Source organism: Suncus etruscus, chromosome 14 (genome assembly GCF_024139225.1).
Source record: "Suncus etruscus isolate mSunEtr1 chromosome 14, mSunEtr1.pri.cur, whole genome shotgun sequence".
Taxonomy (NCBI): Eukaryota; Metazoa; Chordata; class Mammalia; order Eulipotyphla; family Soricidae; genus Suncus; species Suncus etruscus.
In genome coordinates this window covers 90,396,836-90,419,865 of record NC_064861.1, presented here as the reverse complement: position 1 = coordinate 90,419,865, position 23,030 = coordinate 90,396,836, and the positions used below count along the sequence as shown (strand labels likewise).

At 55.0% G+C, this 23,030-nt stretch overlaps 1 protein-coding gene across 1 annotated transcript in view; it reads right to left on the bottom strand.

The window, feature by feature from the left end:
- The window catches only part of ARHGAP35 (Rho GTPase activating protein 35), a 40,178-nt gene extending 18,644 nt beyond the window's left edge, over positions 1–21,534 (bottom strand). The window contains exons 1-2 of the mRNA XM_049787238.1: positions 17,691–21,534; positions 6,430–6,574 (exon numbers count right to left, since the gene is read on the bottom strand). Of these exons, the coding sequence (XP_049643195.1) occupies positions 6,430–6,574; positions 17,691–21,371 (3,826 nt within the window). The 5' untranslated portion in view covers positions 21,372–21,534. The remainder of the gene's footprint in view (positions 1–6,429; positions 6,575–17,690) is intronic.
- Positions 21,535–23,030: the final 1,496 nt, after the last annotated feature.

Genomic DNA, 23,030 nt, shown 5'->3' with positions numbered 1-23,030 from the left:
GTGCCCAGCTAGTGGCCAGTGAGTTCCCCAAAGATGCTGCACTCCAGGAGAGGCAGGAGCACTCAGTCACCACCCACTGAGCGGTATCAGGAGGTGACCCCCAACAGGATTTTTTCAGATGGCACAGTGCAATCAAGGATCGGGCCCGTCATCTGGGCCTTCCACTCTGCAGTGACTGGGAGGTGGAGGTGACAGGCCCAGCTATCCCACCATCCATGCCTTAAAAGCAATGCCTTTTGGGCGGCCCCTCAAGCAGAGACCAAGGGCTATGAAGACGGTGCTAGGGGTCGGAGAGATAGCACAGAGGTGGGGCATTTGTTTTGCACGTAGCCGACCCAGGACGAACCTGGGTTCAATTACTGGCTTCCCGTATAGTCCCCCGAGTCTGCCAGAAGTGATTTCTGAGCACAGAGCCAGGAGAAACACCTGAGTACTGCTGGGTGTGGCCCAAAAAACTAAAACCAAAAATAATAATAAAAAAGACGGTGCTAGCTATAGCCAACCCCGACCCAAAGGGTGACCTGCAAAGAAAAGTCCCACACGTCCCAAGAATTCAAGGTTGGGCCCGGAGAGAGAGCACAGTGGTGTTTGCCTTGCAAGCAGCCGATCCAGGACCTAAGGTGGTTGGTTCGAATCCCGGTGTCCCATATGGTCCCCCCGTGCCTGCTAGGACCAGGAGTAACCCCTGAGCACCACCGGGTGTGGCCCAAAATCCAAAAACCAAAAAAAAAAAAAAAAGAATTCAAGGTTCACCCAGTCCGGCAACCTGGCAGAAGGATAAAGTTGCTGTATACTCTCACATCCACACAAAGCTGGGAAGGGGCCCACAGAAACCCCCTGCAGCTCCAGCTTTCAGCCTCACTGACTATCACTCTTGGGAGTTCCCGAGTCCTGTAACGCTGCTTCCAGAAGCCCTGGAATGGAAAGTGCCCAAGTGTCCCTCAGCGAGACGAAATAGCATAGAGCACTGAGAAGGAACAGGATGGACAGGCTGTTCATACGAACAACGGGTGGACTTGCGGCCTTGACAGGGCCGAGCCTCACACACGGTGCTGGATCAAAGGGGCCGTTAACAGACTGCCTGGAAAGAGGCCTTTATAAATGCACTAACTTTGGGCCATGCCCAGTCATGTTCGAAACCAAGAATTGTCAGGGACTGAACCTGAGCATTGAAAATGCAAAGCAAAGGGCTGGAGAGATAGCATAGCAGTAGGGTGGCCAACCCAGGACCGACAGTGGTTTGAATCCCGCCATCCCATATGGCCTCCTGAGCCTGCCAGGAGCAATTTCTGAGCACAGACCCAGAAGTAACCCCAGAGTGCTGCCGGAAAACAAAAAGCAAAGCAAGCAGGGACTAACTCGATAATAGGACAGCAGGTGGAGCATTTGCCTTGCACGTAGCTGACATCCCACATGGTCCCCCAGCATCACCAAGAGTGATTCCTGAGTAGAGCCAGGAGTAAGTAACCTGAGTACTATGCATAGGGTGCTATCTCCCACCCCCTGCTCCAAAGAAAAAAATGCAGAGCAAGGGTTAGAGATTGTCCAGTGGGTAAGGGGTAATAAGGTGCTTGCTCCAGGGGAAGCCCCACCAGAAATGATTCCTGAGCACAGTCGGGGTGGTGGTGGTGGTGGTGGTGGAGGGACCGTGCCCCAAAAGCTGTTCCTTTGATTCTCGATTTGAAGCAGAGGGAGATAAGGCACTGAGAGTTTAAGGCACATCAGGGGAATCCAAGGGGCCTCCGTGCCCACAGACCCACTGTCTGACATTTCATACTGAAATGGGCCTGAGCCCGGCAGCTGCACTGAAGCTCCCTCTGTTTCCTCTTGTCTGACCCTGCAGAGCCTCAAGATCAGGGTGGTGTGCCCACAAGAACTTTTATAGTGTCCAGGCCAGAATTTATCAGATAAAATGTTCCAAGGTTTGGGTTTCTGATTCTTTTCTTCTCTGAAAGTTTCTGTGTTTCCCGCTGTGCACTGAGTTCACTCCCAGCTCTGTGCTCAGGGATCAGATGGGGTGCTGGGGATCAAACCCAGGTGGGCTGAGTGCAAGGCCAGTAAGTGCCTTACCTGCTGTACTATGGTTTGCAAGAGGGGCTGCCCACCCTCTAGATCAGGAGTCCTCAAACTTTTTAAACAGGGGGCCAGTTCACTGTCCTTCAGACTGTTGGAGGGTCAGATTATAAAAAACAAAAATTATGAACAAATTTCTATGCACACTGCATATATCTTATTTAGAAGTGAAGAAACAAAATGGAAATAAATACAATATGTGGCCCGCGGGCCGTAGTTTGAAGACCCCTGCCTAGATTATTTTCTCCTGAAAAGATGGACTTTTATTTTTTTTCAGGGGGAGATTAAACCAACTTGCTACAAAATAAGCGATAGAGTTCAACTGTACAAGTGGCTAGTGCTGAGGTCTGCACACATGAGGGAAACTGTCAGCCCCTCAGGCCAGGCCCCTTTTTCTATCAGCAGGAAGAGGTTCCTGTGAGCCTCTGCAATCAAGTACCACCACTGCAGGCAATACTGGCTGGCTTCCTGTCCTGCCGATGAGCTGGCGGTTTCCAGAGCTATATATAAACAGGCCCTAATTGGCGGCCTCTGGTGTCTGGTTTCTGTCGGGGGCTCACAGCCCCTGGGGCCAAGCTGCACCATGGACATGCAGTGATGGCGGCAACTCTCCTTCTGGCTAGTGGATCATGGGCGGCTGGGGGTCCCCTCATTTACGTAAGGGCTTGGGGCTTGTGTGAACATAGCTGCTAAGCCCCATGAGGGAGGCCAAGTCTTGGCAGAAACAGACTCTCACCTCTTTTTTTTAACTTTTTTTTTTTTTTTTTTTTTTTTTGGCTTTTTGGGCCACACCCATTTGATGCTCAGGGGCTCCTCCTGGCTAAGGGCTCAGAAATTGCCCCTGGCTTGGGGGGACCATATGGGACACTGGGGGATCGATCGGAGGTCTTGAGTGCTACCTAACCGGCCCCAGATTCTCACCTCTTAAGAGTAGCTACTAGGCGAGGGGGGGGGGGCTTGTGTGGAGCCTCAGGGGCTGCCGGAGGGAGCCCAAGGGATCCAAACAAGAAACAGCCCAGCCCTGGAGACAGAGCGCAGGGTTATGCCCTGGGCACACCAGCTTCACTGCATGTGGCAGGCCTGTGTTCCAGCACTTGAGCCAGCTCCAAGCCTCCCCTCACTTTGTGTGTGTGAGAGGCTTCCATCCCCACCCCCCAGGGACAATACAAGGACAAGGTGCAGGGATATGCTAACTTAAAAACTAAATGTGATGGGGCTGGAGAGATAGCGCTAGAGGTAAGGTGCCTTCCTTGCAAGCACTAGCCTAGGACAGACTGCAGTTCCATCCCCTGGCATCCCATATGGTCCCCCCAAGCCAGGGGTGATTTCTGAGCACATAGCCAGGAGTAACTCATGAGCATCAAACAGGTATGGCCCCCCCAAAAAAACCAAAAAGCAAAAAAACCTAAGTGAGCAGTCATGGAGACCCAGGGGCTGTGCATCTTTGGTGGGCCCCAAGAGAGCCTCCAACAATGATCAGGTAGCAGAGTGTCCCCAACACATCTGGGGTTCAAAGACTGGCAGAATAATTTCTTGGAAACTGGGTCACAGGCACACAACAGCAAATGAGCTGAAGCAGCAAATGGGAACGTGCTAGGATTAGGACAGCCTCTGATCAAGATTATGGGGATCCTCTCCAGCAGTAACAGGGCTGAGCCTAGAACCCACACCTGCCAATCTGGTGGCTCTCTCCCGGTACTCTCTCCCTGGACCAGGATGCAATGAGAGTGGTGCAAGGTGGAAACAAGGGAACCATCTGCCCCCATACAGCAGGTCAGTGGGCCCCAGAAAGGGTGCAGAGCTCCTGCTTGTGGAGGCTTTTGTGCTGTAGCCCCCTTGGAAGAAGCCTGGCTCTGAGCTGAGACCCTCAGTGTATGGCCTGGAAACTTCTCAGTGGGGAGAGAGCTTGGGGTGGGAGTGCAGACTGCAGGAGGCCCTGGTTCAGCCCCCACACAACCCCAGCACGTTTGGCAGTGAACCCAAGTAGGACCCAAGTGTGACCCACATAGTGGGGAGAAAAGGCCCCATCCCAACTTGGGCAAGATTAGTCATGGGCAGAACCGAACAGCGGACTGTGCCCTGCAACCCCAGGTGCTTTCACTCCTGGCTCTGTACCCAGGGATCACTTCTGTAGGCCTGGGGGCCCATGCCCAGGTTGGCTGCCTCTGGCTGTGTTGCTGGGGCTCCAGGAAGCTGTTTGGCTTTCAGGGTCGACAGAGGGTGGGCAGGGGTAGGAAAGTTGGTGTGGAGCCCACCAGCTCCGACAGCCTGGTCACCGCAAGGCAGCGAATGTGCTGTCGTCGCTCGGACCATGCAAGGGGGCACGCCACACGCTGTTCTCCCTCCACTCTGAGAGCCACCTCTCTTCCTCCCTCCCTCTCTCCCTCCCTCCCTCACTGAGCACTCAAATGCCACAAGCATCCTGGACAGGACAGGACAGGGCAGAATTCCAGTGACAGGAGATGTCTGGATGAACTGTCATAGCACCGTGAACTGTGTCACCTCAACAAAAATGGGGGGAAGAGGGCAGTGGGGAGGGGGTTGCCTTGCACACAGCCAAACTGGGCTCGATCCCTGGCATCCCTTATGAACACCTGAGCACGATCCGAATGAAGAGCCAGGAGTAAACTTTGAGCCTCAAAACAGGAATAAAAAGTGCGTGCATCTATGTGTGTGTGGGCAGCCACTGGAGCAGCATGGGCATGTGACAGACAGACTTCAGTTCTTCATGCTTGTGATTGCTGGGGGTTGGAGCTGGAAAGAATGAACTTTGTTATATATTCGCTCTCATGTCCTGCCTGTGATCGGAACCAGAGATGACCCCATGCCCTGAGGCTCGGGAGCTGAAACATAGCAAAGGGAATCCAACCCGAAGCCTCAAGCCTGCAAGATCAGAACTTTGCCCTTGTGCCATACCCCAGACCTGGGAAAGGTGCATTTCAGGTGATGAGTTCGCACCAGTGGTCCTCCCCCTACCACCCTGTATGAGCCATGCCCCCCTCACTCTGTGCCATAACAGGTGGGCAGGAGCACAAGACAGACAGATAGATGCTGGGACTCTGCCTTGCAAGGGCTGGCAGGGTTTCCTGCACCTAGATAAGCACAGGCCGCCTGTCACCATAGGGCCGACCCGGCAGAGCAATCTCCTTCCATGTCTCTGCTCCCCAGGGCTGCAAGGAGCTACAGGCTCACCATGGAAGCACTAGATGTGGGAGGAGACCAGGGCTGAGGGAGCAGCTGGGGCTTCTCAAGTAGAACTCCTGAGTGCAGCTCAAGTCCCAAGAAACAGACCTCGGGGTCCTTCCATCACCCAATCACCCACCGAAGTCCCTCTGCCCACTTCCCGCCGCCCTCTGGGACAGCCCCCCGTCCAGACAGGAGTCACAGATGAGGTTGACTTCAGGTGACGTTAGAGACAACGAAGAGGAGCAGACAGCACTGCACCAAGGGAGAGACTGAGAACACAGCAAAAGCCAAAAGAGATTGGACCGAGATCTGGTACCAATAGTCCTGTGAGGCACTTCCGACCGAGAAACAAAGCAAAACGAGTCAAGAAGGACTGAACTGGGTGGCAATATTAAGGGTAAGGTAAGTAAGGCCCTCGCTCTGCATGTGGCTGATCTGGATTCAAGCCCCAGCACCCCAAACGCTGCCAGGAATGAGTCCTGAGCACAGAACCTGGGTCTCCAGCACATCCAGAAAAATGATACAAAGTCGGGAGAGGACACCTCTCAGTTTGTTACAGTCTGTGACTGTAGCTAATCCCCCCTCCTCAAAGGAAATCTATGTGGAGTGGGGCGAAGGGCGAGGCCAGAGGGGATCCAACCCTCATATCTTCTCTGTCCGTTCCCCCCCCCCCCCAAAGAGCCTGAACCCACTTTAAACAGGCCCAGGGCCGGAGTGTAGGACAGTGGGCTGGGTGCTGGCCTTGCAAGTGGCTGACCCAGATTCGATCCCCAGCACCCCACAGGGTCCCTCAAGAATCATCAGGACTGGTTCCCGAGTGCAGAGTCAGGAATCAGCCTTGGGCATCACTGGGTGTGGCCCCAAAATCAACCAATTGAGAGAACCTCCCACACTCATGTTCATCCCACTGACAGGCAGCCGACAGCCATCACTGGCCACTGAGAGCGCAGAGACCAGGACAGGGACAGACCCACGGGCAGGGACGCAAATCAACAGCTCGGGCACCCTGTGTAGGGAGCCCCTGAACACTGCTGTGCATGCTCTGACCACTGTCGGCCAACCGGGATTCCCCCCATCCAGGAGGCAGCGCCTCACGCCAACCACAAGCCAAATCCGGCACATCCCAACACCCAGGGCCACCCGTCAGCCGTAGATGGTGACAACTCTTACCTGTGGCTTCGATATATTCGATACATCTCTCGATGAAAATAGGGATGGGCTTCTCTGGAGTCACCACAGTCGTTAGGGGCACCCCGAAATAGTTACTCTCCCAGGTCGCTTTTGTGATGGATGGCCGGGGCTTAGGCTTTGGTTTCTGTCCGGGAGAGAAAACAGAAACAGGGAGGGTGCGAGTGAGTATCCAACAGGCGCTTCCGTATTAGCACAGATCCTGGTGCATGGGGGGGTGGGGGGGGGTCCACTGGAGAGACCCTGGATGACCAAGACTGGGCTCCACTCCTTCATTTTTGCATTTTGGAGCCTCTGACTATCACAGGGCCCTGGCAGCCTGCCACCAAGTCACACCTCGACCGATTTGGAGAACAAAGGTGTTTATAAGAAGCCGGCTGTGTTTATTTAATAACAGTGAGATGACTATCCACTTCCTGGATCATGGTAAACAGGAAGTTTTCCAAATGTCTCATTTGGATAATAGGTGTCACACACGAAGAGGGCTGACCTCGTAGGGAGATGAGGCCAGAGCGCAGGGTGCAGGCTGAAAGGGGCCCAGGTGACACCGGGCTCACTACCCAGGGTCCCCTCTACTTCCAGGGCCAAGCTGTGCGTCAGACAGGAGAAATGAGAGTAGTCGCTGGTCTTTCCACTCCTGTCATCGCCTCCAACACAAAACGCCTGGGAACAGTAGCAACACCCACCACTGGGGCTTTCCTACTCTGAGCCCAGTCAAGTCTCAAGGCAGAAACTGTCTCCTACCTCCCAATTGCACATTTGGCAAGGAAAATGTCCCCTGTGCCTGCAGGACACAGCCAGTAAAGTGACCAATGCTAGTGTGCCTGAAAAGTTAGGTGGGCCTGTGCTCAAAGCCTAGGATCATACAATCTTCTCCAGAGCTTTGCAGATGGGAGGCTAGGGTTCGATCCCTGGCATTACACAGTTCCCTGAGCACAGCCTGGGGAAATCCTTGAGCACTGAGTCAGGTGTAACCCCAGCACTGTTGGATGTGGCTCTAAAATAAAAAAAGAGAGAAGGTAAATTTTCCAAAGATGCTGAAATAACTATGTTTGATCCATTGTTTAAATGTCTCCCAAAGAGGAGGCTGGTATAAAGGATCAAGGTGAGCAGGCCCAGGCAGAGTTATCTCCAGAAGTTCATTCTCATTTTCTACTTTTTGAGGTCGATGAAGGGCAAACTTCCCCACGAACATCAAGGGCCGAGAGGACTTAAAATATTTGAGGATTCTTGTGTCAAAGCCACGAAAGAGGGCAAGCAACCAGCTGCCAGATCAACCACTTCCCTTCCCTCTCCTGTCCATCCTCAGTCGTCCTAGTACCCTGGAGATGAACAAATCACTTCCTGTTTAGTCTGAGGTTCTGGTGGGACTTCCTGCGCAAACATGCGGGGAGTGCAGGGAGGCCAGCTGAGAAGAAAATGTGAATGAAGGAAGGAGGAAAGGAAGGAGGAAGGAAAGAAGGAAGGAAAGAAGGGCCCACTCTGGGTGGCTGAATGGAACCAACGAAAAGGACACCCAGACACAAGCCAACCAGGCCTTTGCATGGCCTGAGCCTCAGTCACGGCTGGGGATGGGAGAGACTGAGTGTGAAACTGTCTGTGTAAAATTATGTCACCCAAGTCACTCTCTCCTAGCACCTTTTAGCTCTGTTCTGGGGACTATAGGGGATGTCAGATAATGAAACCTGGGTTGGCTGTATGCAAGGCAAGTGCCTCCCTGCTGTGCTATCACTCTGTGCCTCTACAGCATCTTGTTAGCTGCAGCACCAAGTGCCAAATTTGAGCTCAGAAATCCGACGAGTTCTATAACCCAGTCCCTCGGTCACGTGGTGGCTGTGAGGAGGGTGAGATGCTCAAACTGACAAAGCTCATCTTGGCCCCCAGCTCTCAGCAGGATCCCCAAGTGTGAGTGCCCCTGAAGAAAGATGCAGGCTGAGAGTATGAGGACCCAGACTCTGTGGCAACCAGTGTGCTCTTTGAAAACAAAAGCCCCCAGGGATGGGACCGGAGCAATAGTGCAGCGGCAGGGTGCTTGCCTTGTACGCGGCTGAACCAGGATGGACCTCAGTTCGATCCCTGGCATGGTCCCTGGAGCCAGGAGCGATTTCTAAGCGCATAGCCAGGAGTAACCCCTGAGCATCAATGGGTGTGGCCCAAAACCCAAAAACTAAAACAAGAACATAAAAAACACCCAGGGCTCAGAAATCTGACGAGTTCTATAACCCAGTCCCTCGGTCACATGGTGGCTGTGAGGAGGATGAGATGCTCAAGCTGACAAAGCTCAACTTGGCCCCCAGCTCTCAGCAGGGTCCCCAAGTGTGAGTGCCACTGAAGGAAGATGCACACTGAGCATTCATCTCATCCCAAGGGCAGGGACATGGCTCAAAGGGCTGAAGGATGGGGGGGGGGGGTGGTGGCGGCACATACCTGGCCCAGCAGGGAGTGGCACCCAAGAGACACCAGGTATGGCCCCCCCAAAAAATGCTACATGGGGCAGGGTGGTGAGGCAGCCCAATGGCTAAATGCACCTTTTTTTTTTTTTTTTTTTTGCTTTTTGGGCCATATCGAGTGATGCTCAGGGATTACTCCTGGCTGTGCAATCAGAAATCACACCTGGCTTGTGGGATCATATGGGACAAAGGGGGATCGAACCTATATTAGCACGCACAAGGCAAACGCCCTACCACTTGTGCCACTGCTCTGGCCCTAAATACACCTATCTTGTGAGCACAAAGCCACGAGTTCAATCCCTATGCTACCGCATGCACGGGGTCCTGGCAGTTCTGCTCTGTGCCACCCCTGTGCCTAGCACAGAGCATGTCTGACCAATTGTGGCCTGGTGGTGTGCCCAGACTGAGGATGCATGACACTGAAGTCAGGAATGTGCCCGCAGGACACATGGAACTGGGACATGGATGGACACGAGCACAACAAAGTCAGTGCAGCCCTGAGAGCGCATGTCCAGGCTCCACAGAAGGTGCTTCAGAGTCATCGCCACAGTAGTGACCAAGGGTGAAGGGGTCGCACACGCTGTGCCCTTGAACTGAGGCCCTGCATGTGCTCAGACCACCCACATGGAGAGGGGTAGCACGGTGAGTGCTCCAGAGCTGAAGAGGTTGCCCGATGCATGCTCCATCACCCATGGACCTGGGCTGCGGGGATGCTGTGTGTGACCCCGCAGAGCCTCCCTGTGGAGGCCAGGCTTGAATCTTCCCTTCCTCCACCATCTGCAGACCAGGATGCAGCCACTCCAATTGCGAACACTGGAAGGGCCTGACTCCGCCCAGCATCCCTCACTTATCCTGCTCTAGATCCACAATCACACCTGGATCTGGAAATACAGGCATGAAGAGACCCCCTTTTAAATTTTCGGGTCACATGCAGTTGAGCTCAGGGCTTACTCCTGGCTCTGTGCTACTTAGGGGTCGCTCCTGGAGGGGCTCTGATGACCCCACATGGTGCTACAGATTGAATCAGTTGGTTGCATAGAAGTCAAATGCCCTCCCCACTTTCCTATGGCTCCGGCCAAGGGTCTTAGAAAATATTAAGAAGTGACCACTCTTCTGATGCTCTGACACTCCCCCACTTGCCACTACCACCTGCAGTGCTGGGGAGGATGGGGCAGCCACAGGGATGGTGAGGCTGTGCTGCTCCCTCTTGGAAAGACACGGCCTGATGCCCTGCTGCAAAAGGCCCCAGTGGGAAAAGTAAGGAGACACTGAGGCGGTGATGCTGGGGAACAGGAGGAGACCTGAGAGACCAGTCAAGTCCCAGTAGTGGGAGAAGGCAGAGCACGCACACGCGGCAGGATACACTGGCCCCTGGCTGTGGAGGAGACAGACTCCGGGACCTCTGCCCAGCTCGCTCACAAATGAGACAACAAGCTCTCGGAATCTGTGCTCAAGGTAACCCAAAGCTCCTTGAACCTGTCACCGAGGGAGGTAGCTGGCCCAAAGTTTCCTCCTGCGGAGATGGGGTGTGCCAAGGACCGGCCAGACCGCAAGGTGTAAATGTCATGGCAGGCAGGAAACTGAGAGGTGCACGTGTGGGCTGCAAACGGCACTCCTGAGTTGCTGGCTTGAGTCTTGGTCCCCAGGTCAAACACGAGCCACTCCTCCCAGTCTGGGCAGGCTGCAGCAGCACATCCTAGCATACGTCTGGGCAGATAGGACACCTCTCCAGGGGCACACCAACCGTCATATCATCTCCAAAACCATAACGGAGCTTCTAGAGACCCGGGCCCAAGAACAAGCTAACTGCGTGCGGACAGTCAGTGCTGACTCACTAGCCACGACCTAGAGCTAATGCCACAGCTGAGAACCCAGAGTGTGGCTGTCTGGTGTGAGTTAGGCCTCGGGGGCCCCAAAGCTCCTGCAGTCTGTAGGTTCCCATGACCATCACCAAGATGAAAAGCCTGTGACACTAAAGACAAAGGGCTGGGTCAGCACCTCGATCTTCACCTGGGCCTCTGGGTGTCCCCTTGATGCATAACTCAGACCTCCGTCCTTGCCAGGTTCCTGCCTCATACCAAACACGAGGCCAATAAAATAAACAGAGGCCAGTGCTGCGCTGGGGAAGAACTGATGGGTGACACGTGCCTGCCTCTAGCCTAGTGGCTTGTCAGAAATGAGGAAAATATGAATCAAGGGGAAACCCCCAACTTTAGCAAGGAAGCAATAGTCTCTGCACAAGGCAGGGAAGTGGGCCCACAACCTCTCCACACCACTAGGCAAGAAATAGGTGAAAGGCAGTGGCAGAGAAGACTGGGCAAAAAGGGCCTCCTAACAGCCACCAGGACAAGAAGGGTCCAGGCAGAAGGCACTGAGCACATGGGCCGACACTGACTCAGTCAGGGCGAGGACGGGTTGCTGCTCTCCACAAACGAGGAGACTGGAAGAATGTCCCCCCATCCCTAAAGCAGTGAGAAGGGCCTGAGACAGTACAGAGGATGGTGCTGGCCTTGCCACACAGCCGACCGACTGCAGTTTCATTGCAGCAGGATATCCAGTCCCCTCTGCCACCATGTGGGCAGTGAATACAGATGTGATTCCTTCCTCCTGGGCCAAGTCCCAGGGACACAAGGGTTTTGACACTCTTCTTATTTTGGTGTTTGTTTTGGGGCCACACCCAGCATTGCTCAGTGCTTACTCCTGTGCTTGGGAATCACTCCTGGAAGGGTTTGGGGGAATCTTACAGGGTGTCAGGGATCAGTCCCAGGCAAGCGCTGTATCTGCTGTACCCATCTCTTGGCCCCCACGGTACTCCTCAGTGTTAAGAATCACAGTCCCGGGCCTGGAGAGATAGCAAAGCGGCGTTTGCCTTGCAAGCAGCCGATCCAGGACCAAAGGTGGTTGGTTCGAATCCCGGTGTCCCATATGGTCCCCCGTGCCTGCCAGGAGCTATTTCTGAGCAGACAGCCAGGAGTAACCCCTGAGCAACGCCGTGTGTGGCCCAAAACCCCCCCCAAAAAAAAGAATCACAGTCCCTGGTCACACAGAAAAGCAGTCAGAGCTAATACTAGGACAAAATCAACTCTTGATCTTTAGAAAGAAGAGGCCTGAGAAGAAACACAGCCTCGATAAGGAAGGCGGCTGAGCAGCAGATGAGGACTGTCCCGGTGGCCCTTTCTGGTTTTTTAGGTTTTGAAGCCTCACCCAGCAGTGCTCGGGGGACAAGACGGGATGCTGGGGATGGAACCTGGGTCAGCCACATGCAACACAAACACCCTCGCCCTCCCCACTGTCCAATAGCTTGGACCCTTCTGCCACCTTTCCTTGTGCATATTTCAGCCAGACAATATAGGTGACCGGCGTCAGGCCATTTCGCAAAGGCTTTTTTCAAACACATGATAATGGGGCTAGTAAAGGACGTGAAACCTCAGCCCACAGGAACATCGAGGCAGAAGGAAGCATCGGATGAGCCTGTGGCCTCTGCTCCGTATCCCCAAACTGCTGTCTGCCTGGGAAGTGTCCTCACAGCTCCCCACAGGCCTCAAGGACCCTTCCATCACGCTGCTCACCATATCTCCAAATGTCTTTTGGGGGAAGCATACCCAGAAGTGCTCAAGGTCTGTTCCTGGCTCTGTGCCCAGGAGTGATCCCTGGCGAGGCCGCACAGGGTGCCTCTCCTCTTGGCCTCTCCCCACCCTTGCCTGCAAACATGAATCCGTTCAAAGTGAGAAAAGGGGAGGGCAGAGCCCCCTACTATGGGGCACATGCAGACATGTCCGATACCCTCCCCCTCTGGCATGGCGGGGAAACAAAGGCAGCCGTGTCCCCCCCCCCCCCCCCCCCGCCGCCATGCGACTGGGCAGGAAGCCTGGCAACAAACGCTGCAGCATCCTGGCTGCTCCCTCAGCCTGGTCAATGCCAGGGGAGATTCAGGCAGGGGTGGGAGGGAAACGACTCGTTCCGGTTCTGCACACACTGGCCTGATCCAAGCTTGCGACTATCATAACTGCCCGAGAGTGGCCTGGGCTTCTGCACCTCCCCTAGGCGCCAGAACAAGCACACCCAGGAGGCCTCAGGATCCCAGCTAGGAGACGGTGAGCCCTGGGTGTGGCTGGTGGAGGAGGAAGGGGTGGCCGTGGGAAGATGGCGGGAGAGGGGCCCCCTGAGCCTTAGATCTGGATCCTGAGGTCATTTCCTGTCTTTCTTACAAGAACAGGTGTGCGGTAAAGCCAAGGCAAAGACTCAAAGCCGGGCTATTTTCTCGGGGCTTAAAATAAACGAAGGCATGAGTGGCAGCGGCTCCCTCCCTGGCTCCCAGTTCCAGTTGTTCTGTTGGCGCCTCCAGGCCTGCTCCATCCTCGGCTCAGGAGCCACCAAAGCTAGACACCAGCACAAGGCACTGTGTGTGGGGGACACCAGACATCCAGATCCTTGTCTGAAAAGTCAGTGCTGACTGTACTGAGCACCTCGGCCTCATCGGCCTCCTCGGAGACCAGGGTGGGGAAACTCAGGTTGGCCTCATTTGAGCTGATCCTGCTGCTCATATACGGGGAGATACTCATCTAGAAACAAAAAACAACAACAAAACATGGGGCCGTAGTGGTGGTGCAAGCGGTAGGGCATTTACTTTGTATGCACTGACCTCGGACAGACTGCGGTTCGATCCCCCAGTGTCCCATATTGTCCCCCAAGTCAGGAGCAATTTCTGAGCGCAAGGCCAGGAGTAACCCCTGAGCGTCACCAGGTGTAGCCCAAAATCCAAACAACAACAACAAAGCAACAAAAAACCCATCTGGGTCTAGAGCAATAATACAGCAGAGAAGGCTTTTGCCTTGCATGCAGCTGACCTGGGTTCGATACTTAGTATCCCATAGTGTCTCCTGAGCCCACCAGGGGTGATTCCTGAGCACAGAGCCAAGAGTAAGCCCTGAGCACCACTGGGGGTGGCCCAAAAAACAAACTAAAACAAAAAAAAAACACCCCAAAACAAAACCACTTCAGGGGCCGGAGAGATAGTAGTGTGTGTAAGAACTTGTACCATATGTGGTCAACCCGAGTTCATCCCTGGCATCCCAGTTAGGGTCCCTTGATTCCCTATAGGAGTGATCCCTGAGTACAGCTAATTATGGCCTCTAAAGAAAACATCCAGAATGCCTGCTGTGGAGTTCGCCACAAATGCCGCCAAGCAGCAAAGCCTTGCAGGGGCATGTGTGGCCTGGGGGTCCCTCATGCCATCACCCTGGGCAGCTTCGCTACTCCTGACACATCAGGCCGTGTTCCTAGAGTCCCCCACCCTGAGTTCTGGGCATGAGCTCTTTGCAATTCCTTTGCTCTAGGTCCTGCGCTCTGGTAACATGAATAAAAAATGCCCCTAAGTGCTGGCCTCATCCAACCATGACAGCCGCTGGCGAAACTGCTCATCACTACCACACCACACCCTGCCAGGCCGTTCAGTATGCCCGCGCGAGATGCCATGTGCCATCTCCAGCACATCAACTGGGGCACATGGTCTCTCTGCAGAGATGAACTTTACTTCCCACATGTCCGACATGGCGCAGAAGAAATTATCTCACCGGCAACACATACACAGGCACGCCCCTTTTCCTAGTGCATGGCTGGTCTCTCAAGACGTGACACCCCTCTCGGCGGGGAGGGAGCAGCCCAAGTGCCCAGCTGGTTTTTATTCACACTAGAAACTTTAACTCCACTCCTGGCCTCACAAAGTGAGAGCTGTGTCCACACAAAGCCCCAACAACCAGCCGATTCACTGGAGCCAATGAAATAAGCCAATTCACAAACTGTCAGACCAGCTACTGGGCTCCTTATAGGCCAAACAATGCGTGATTGAATTGGTTTGTTTTCAATAGGTTGTCTTGTCATGTGGTAGCCACTGTGAGTCAAAGATCTGCTTTATTGTTCTGTTGTGTGTGTGGTGTGTTAAGAGAAAACTAAGAGCATGTCAGGCAGAAGGGGAAAGAGCCAATAAAAGGCCTAAAAGCCAATAAATGCTAAATTCGGAGCTCCCGGCTGGCCCTGAAGGCGCATTCTGTGGAGGGAGCAAAACTCCCCAGCCGGGTTTGGGTCCTGATCTCATCCGTACAAGCTCACGGCACCCGGGGACAGGGACCATGTATGTGCAGAGCGACCACGGGCAGACAAAGCAGCCATTCATGGGCCCGCTCAAGTGCTAGCGTAGATTTTGGGTTCATTCAGCCAGTGCGGAAGGCGCCCACTCGGAGGGTGGGTTGCTAAATGGCTCAGCTGGGAAAGGCCCCACAGTGAGCGAGCGAGTGAGCAAGCTTCACAGGCTGCACTTTCATGAGCAGGAATGAAAGCGGAGCCCTCACTCGTAGCCCCCGTGAGATACTGAGGGGCTAGCCTGGCATGGGAGCCCAGGGCGAGGAGCGAGTCCTCTTCCTCCCCACCCCACAGGACTGGGCAGAGCTGTTGCTAGGGCAAGGGCTGAGGGAACGAACGGCCCAGCCACAGCCAGGATGAAGCTGACACAAAGGGCCAGGCCCCAAGATCCTTTAGCAAGAGGTGCCCTGGCCTCTTTTCTCCTGCATATGAAGTGTCTGCCTCCATCTTCAAGCCTCTCGGTGTTGCGGATATTCCTCAGCTCTTGTCACCCTACGAAGACACCCTGTCTGCCAGCGACACAAGGAGAAGGGGCTGTGATGGCTGTTCCTGTGGCAGCTGCGCTGTGAAGAGCAGGAGATCCTGCTTGGGGTTCTGGAGTTTGCCTGAGCTTCTGACACCCACATGCTGCACATACACACATAAACACACCCACATGCGACCCCCTCCACGTCACCCAAGGGCTGACAGATACTGTTCTGTCTTGCCACTTGGAACCAATGGGCAAATCCCCCATGTAAAAGTGTCATTCCCTAGACCTCAGTAAAACAAGTGTCAGTCAGCGAGAGAGGAGAGCGGGAGAGGGAGCGAGAAACCCCTTCACCTTTAATTCACACTTTCCTGTCCTGATGTCCATCTACCCACTGCTCTTGGGCCCAAAGGATCACTTTAAATTGAGGTGCAGAGGGACAGCCCATACCCTCACCTCCTATATGTGGAGCCCAGCCCGGAACAGAGGCTGAGCTCAGGGGCACCGACCACACTCCTGTCCAGCAGATGCCCATCTGCCGGGGAAGGTGTCTCAAAGCATTCCTTTCACCCAGTGTTAGACCGCTACAAGTCAGAAAACCTGTCCTCATTCGCCATGTGCCGAGTCACCACCCCCCACGACCAGATAAGACTGTCAACCCAGGAGAAGCTGTTCTGACAGCTCTGCACTGGGGGTGGAAGAAGGAGGGAAGAAAGACAACGTTCAAAATGTTTGTATGACATGGTGTTCAACAGGGCTCGGGGGAGACATGGGAGGTGGAGGCTGAACCTCAGCTTCCCATCAAGAGCATTTCCTACACATTGGGAGACCGGGAGGGATCCACGGAGAAAAGCCAAGCCAGGTTGGAGTCTCACAAGGCACCTGTGCCATGGAACCTCACCTGGCATAGGGGAGGGAGATATCACTGCTTTGTCCTCTTGGACATGGCACATAAGAACATTCTGGAAGCCCCTGCACGCTACTAAGGAATGTGGGTGGCTACGTCTTTCTGGGAACAGCCTCTGGTCTTCCTTGGAAGGGAGGGAACCTTTTGTCCAGCCAAACTCAAGTCCAGGGGCCTGGGCACCTGCCCCGCCCACCATTCCCCAAAAAAACACAGACCTCAGTGGTCAGTTGGCTTGATTCCTGTCACTTGTGACTCATCCAAGTCCCTTGTCCTTCCTCGTCCCTCTTCTGGTCTTAGAACAGCACCAGTGCTCAGTGGCAGCGATGGTGACTGACAAAAGGGCCACTGGATGACACTCCCATTTCACAAATGTGAGACAGAGTCCTCATTCCAGGGACAGGGATTCTGTTTGGCATCCGAGTACTTGAAGCCACTTCACTACTTTGTGTGTGCAAATGAAATGATGGTGCAATTTTCCCTCATGGAAAAGAGCAACCTTCACAGACCAGCAACACACGGATGGGGTCCTGAGACCGGGGCATACAATTCTGGAGTCTGGGTTTTTGTGTGTCAGTGCTTGTTTCACTCTTTTCCCAAGGTGCTGGACGGGGATAGAAGCCAGGGCCTCTCTCAGGCTCAGCAAATGCTTCACAGCTGAGCTTCATCCAGGCCTGGATCCTGAGTTTAAGTGCAGGAAGAGCAGAGACAAATGTACTGCCACTGACCAACCCAACAAGATCTGCTACTTGGGTCACTGACTAACTGCTGTTTGGACAAAGGCTCAGACTATGTACCCAAGGTCTTTACTGCTTGAGAGTCACCAGTAATAGCTGAGACGGTCCCCTCTCCGAGCCGTATGCATGCCACATGTGCATGAACATTTCTCATTGGAATGTTCTTAAAACTATGTTCAGGGGCCGGAGCCATAGCACAAGCAGGTAGGGCATTTATTTACCATGTATATGGCCAGCTGGGTTTGATCCCCCAAGCAATGACAGGAATAATTCCTAAGTGCAGAGACTGAACACTGCTTGATGTGGCTTCAAATCCCGGGAGGTTGTGGGGAAGGATCACTGGGACCAGAGAAAGTGTACAGGCAACCCAATATACAATTCAAACCTGGGAACTGCTTGTTTCCCGAAGCACCTCAGGTAGTGACCCCAGAGCATCAAGCCAGAAACAGGACCCCTCACCTTCTTCCCTGCTGGTTGTCGAGGCGTGGCCCCACAAGGAACAGCACCTGCCGCACCGTTACCCTCCACCCGTCATCGGATCTCACCTTAGTGTTCCTCCTCAGACTGCGGAGAATGTTCCTCCTCCTCGGGTCCTCGTCTGTCTCGTACGGAATGACGGCATTGTCCCCCTTGAAGCCCTGCGACGCCTGGTCCTCCTCTTTCTTCCGGATGGGGCCCAACTCGTCATCGCTGCCCACACTAAAGCTGGTGCGGTAACTGGCAAACCTGCCAAGCCGGCTACACCTGGTCCTGTACAACACGGGCTTGCTCACCATGGACACCTTCCGGCCTCGCTCCAGCGAGCTCGTGTCCATCTCGCTGTCGGAGCCGTTCCCGCTGCCGTTGGACTGGGCTTTGTTGATGTTGCGGATGGTGATGATCTTGCCCTGGGTGCTGTCGTGAGGCACCGAGTAAATGTTTTCCCCCTCGCTCCGGGGCTTGACCACTGCGTCGATGGGTTCAGCATAGTCGGAAGGGTCGAAGCCGTCTGGAGGGAGCCAGGAGCTGGACACGGACTTCCGCTGGCCATCGCGGTGGCCTTGGTCGAGGTAAGCCAGGTCCCCCTTGGTGATGTCAAAGTGAACAGGAGGCTTTGGTTTGACGGGCGGAGGTACTTTGTTGTTGAGTTTGCTCTCGAAGTTGCTCATGAGGAAAGACAGCCCGTCGTTGGCCTCCAGCTCCATGGAGAGCTTCGAGTGGTCTTTGGAGAGGGCAGGCAGGGCCGTATCTTCCCGGAACAGGCTGTAGGATGGGGGCTCGATGTCCTCCTCCGAGTCCTGCAGGTTGGAGTTGCAGAGTGGTGAGCCGGCGCGGGGCGAGTTGAATACCTCCTCTGTGGTGCTGCAGGCCTCGGCCACATTGTCATACATGTGTGTGGCCTCTATGATGTTCTTCTTGTCCACCACATCCTTGAAGAATGGGTGGAAGAGCTCCAGCTTGTGCTGTGGCTGGCTGCCGGGGATGCTCGCGAACCGCCCATCAATCTCCTGGGCGATCTCCTCGCCCTCAGTCAGCTGCTCGCGGCTGAGGTCATTGTCAAGGACGTCCAGGGCGCCATCAGTGAGGGCCACCAGCTGGATGGGGATGATATCCTGCACTTCACAGAGAAAGGCACGTAGCATAGCCAGGGAGGCCTTACGTTTGGCGGAGTAGAAAACAATGTACCCATGGACCAGCCGGCTCTTCCTGATGCTGAACGAGGCATGGTACGACAGGACCGACAGCTCGATGCGCTTCCGGTGTGGCCCGACGGGCAGTTCAAGCAACACTGAGTTGTGGCTACCACAGTGCGATGACTTGCATGTCTGGGACTGCAGGACTGGGGAGAGGATGTCATCGGCGCTGGAAGGGTCCCCACACATCAGGCACATGACGATCCGCAGGTCCACATCCGCCAGGTCCTTGATGCTCGCCGTGGAGCTGACCAGGTTCAGGTTTCGCTTGGAGTCCAGAAGGCCCTTCAGGACCTGGCTGATCTGCTTCTCATTGATGTTGCGGCCGTAGCTGATGCCAGCCGAGGCCGGGTCGAGGAAAACACACTGGAGCTTGCTGGCGATCTGCTGGCCCTGTTGGATCAAACTATGCAGTGTCTCCCCACTGGGGTCACCTCGCTTGTTCACCAAGATAAGCGTCAGGGGGAGGTGAACCAGGTGGTTCTCGCGCCGGCCCAGGGTGGACTCCCGGCTCTTCTCTATGCTCTCCACCACGTAGGACAGAGACTCCTTAGAGTTGTAAAGGCAGAGGCAGCCGTGGGGCTGAAAGGTGGGCGTCTGAAAGGAGTTAACGGGGAGCCGGACATTGCCCTCGATGGGCCGCAGCGAGAGCTCGTACATTTTCCCGTCAATCACATACTTGTCGTCGTTCGTGCAGAGTGCGCGGATCTCATTGGCCAGCTCACGGGCGAGGCCATCTTTGCCCAAGATGACCAGGTTGATCCGGTCAATGTTGGGGTCCGAGAGCGAGTTCTTCTGATTGCGATCAGAGGGGCGGAGGAAGCGCGAGCCAATGAGCTGCTCGATCTTGGCGTCCACGCAGGCGGGGCAGCTAGGACATGTCTCCTTGGTTGGGTGGTAGACGAAGTGGATGTGCTTGAGGATGAGGGCGTCCCGCTCCGCCTGCAGCTTCTGCAGCGCCTTGAAGCGCTGCTCCTCCCCGAGCACATCCTGGATGACCCCCATTTTCTCCTTGCTGGGCTTGGCGTCAAGCTCCAGCTCGTAGAACAGCTCCGAGTACTCCAGAAGCAGCTCCTGAAAGTCCTCCTTGGCCCGGTCGATAATCTGCTTCTGGTGCTTGCCATAGATGTCCATGTAGACAGGCTCCTCCAGCCACTGGTAGAAGTCCTCGTTCATGATAAAGCTGCGTGCCTCCTCCCAGGGCTTACCGGGCGTGATGAAGGGCGACGTTTCCAGGTTCTCCTTGAACGCCCGCCGCATCTCAGCCCGCTTTCGCTCATTGCGCAGCTTTTCCAGGTGGCTCTCGAAGAGCTGCTCGGCAGGCGCCGTGTCCATCAGGTCGAAGGGCACGCGCTCATTGTCCATGTTGTCGATGTGGCTGGTGGCGTCCCACGGCGTCTCATCTAGCACCACAAACCACTTCAGGAAGTCGGCCTTGGTCTCCAGCAGCTTCTTGGCCTTGCTGCAGCTTAGGTGGTCTATCTCATCGAGATTGGGGATGAGCGCCTCAAAGGCCAGAGGCAGCGCGGCCAGGTACAACTTCCGCCGCCGCTCAATGTGCTCATGCTTGAGGCGGTGCACATGCTGCAGGAAGAGCTTCTTGGCTTTCGGAGTGCCCTCCAGGTACACGTAGTCCTGGTACTCGGGCGAGGCCTGCATCTTGCGGCTCACGCCTGCCCAGTTCTCATTGTGGCTCTTGACAATGCGGCTCACCAGCCATTCATACTTGTCTTTGGCCGTGGCAATCTGCTGGCTCTGCTGCTTAAGGGCCTCGAAGTACGGAATGATCTTAGTCTTGCCCCGGCTCTTGTCGATGAGCTGCACTAAGGTGCTGAAGGCCAAGTCCACGTTCACGTTGGACCTCGCGGAGGTCTCCACAACCTGCAGGTTCTTTTTGCTTAAGGCGAAAGTATGTGCGTCCCGGATGTACCGCTCCACGCCCTCGTCACACTTGGTCAGGACCACCACGATGGGCTTCTTGGTCTTGGCGAGCTGATTGTAAAGGTTGGAGACAAACTTGAGCTGGTCATCAAAGTTGCGGTTCATGCCCCGGCTGACGTCGATGCCAAGCAGGAAGCCGTCGACCAGCAGCTTCCCATCGGGCATCTGCTTCTGTTCAAAGTCCTGCTCCAGCCCCAGCTGGTCAGTGCAAAAGTACATGAGTTTCTCGGCCGAAGCGAGCTTGGTGGCAGCAGCGCGCTTGATGTAGGGCTGCAGGGCCGTGCTGCGGTGCGGCTGGAACGTCTGGTCATCGATGAACTCGGTCTGCTCCACCACGTGCATCTTGCACTCCACACAGTCCTCCAGAGAGCGGCCAACCTCCCCCCAGTAGAGGAAGTGGTCGTTGTTGACCACCCGCCCCCCGAAATCGCTGGTGCTGAGCACCGACGTGTGGTCCAAGTGAAACTCGTCGGCACTCGGGCGCACGAAGCGGTTGCACAAACACGACTTCCCAATGCCGCACTGGCCCTTCTCCTTCTCAGTCCCAGACAGGCCCACCACGCTGATGTTGTAGGTGGGGATGCGGACATCTTGCTTTCTTGCCATCATCATTGTCGACACATCCTGCCGCAATCGGCCACGTCCTCAATCACACTCGTGTATTCCGGGGGACCCGATGGCTGACTGACACCATCAGGGGGGGCCGGCTATTCATAATGCTGGTTCCCCAGGTGAGTCACTTCTGGCCACTCCTCATCGCCAGAGAGCCGACATCTCCTCCTAGGTGTGGAGAGAAAAGAAAACCCATCAGTGTTGCCACTATGAAACACAACTCAGATCGCTGAACAACCCACTTGGCTACTCAACAGACACTTTGAGCAACAAACACCCAACCTGGCAAGCCTTAAGCCGAGTGGAGACATGAGCAAATAAGACCAACATCCAAGGATGCTCAGAAAAGAGCAATAGAATGGACTGAAGAGACAGATGACCAAGAAGGCCAGGGGCCTAGGGAAGGCAGAGCAGGAAAAAACAGCACACCCAAGAGCACGGTACCAGCTTAGATTAGGGGCCTCCCACCACTTCTACTACAGCACCAGGGCAACACAGCGCAACCAAGTCCTGGAGTCCAGGGGTCTAGGGCTCATGCTTCCAAGTGTCTGACCCCGGTTCCCTAAGCACCACCAGAAGTGATCCCTTAAGATAGAACCTGGAGTAAAGTCTGAGCACCACGCCAGTTCGGCCCCCAAACAACCACAACAGGAAAGAAAGTATTGCTGCTGGTCAGAGAGCCAAGTTCATGGGTCTGAGGAGCAGCAGAGCTAGGTCCCAGACCGAGGCTTCTCGAGATGACTGTTAGCTCCAAAGGGCAGAAGAACAAGAACAAAGTACACAGCGGAGACTAGGCACACTGTGAGGAACATAAGCAGTGAAGCTCAAGCTATCCTGGAGGGTCCAACTCTGCATCATGTGACGTTCCCGAGCAAGTGAAGCCCCCCCCCCCCCCCGGTAGTCTGAAAGGTCCACAGTGTCCCGACAGCATAAGCACAGTGACTCAGAGCCTCTGCCCAGCCCTGGCCCACACTCTGTACCCAGGGAAGGAGGAGGGCCATAAAGGGCCGAGAAGATCGATCGTCAGCACTGGACTCTGAACAGGGATGAGATAAAGAGCGTCTGTGGGTCAAGGGCTAGGCGAGGGCAGCCGGGCTGGAGCCACACGGGAGGTTGGATTCCCGGCACGGGTCTGGCCGAGAGTGACCCCCCCTTGCCCCCGGCACTACTCGGCTGTGTGCAGGAACAACCCTGCCAGTGCTGGGGGCCACGTGCTGGGGAGCAAATGAGGGTCGGCTGCATCACAAGGCCAAGCACATCACCCCACCTGCTGCTATATGAACTCTCCCAGCCCCGAGAACCTCAAAAACAGGAGGGAATGGGGTGGGTGCCCGTTGTGAGTGCCACGGAGAGCTCCACACACTCCTAGAGGCCCCCTGATGAGCCCCAAGACTTTCTACTGGCCACTGCAGAAACATGCCCAGATTCCCGGTGAGGTGGCACTAGAGGTAAAGTGACTGCCTTGCAAGTGTTAGCCAAGGAAGAACTCTGGTTCGATCCCCCCGCGTCCCATATGGTCCTCCCAAGCCAGGGGTGATTTCTGAGCACTTAGCCATGAGTAACTTCTGAGCATCAAACGGATATGGCCCAAAAAAACAAAATAAATAAATAAATTTAAAAAACTAAAAAAAAAAGAAACGTGCCCAGATTCAGTCCAAG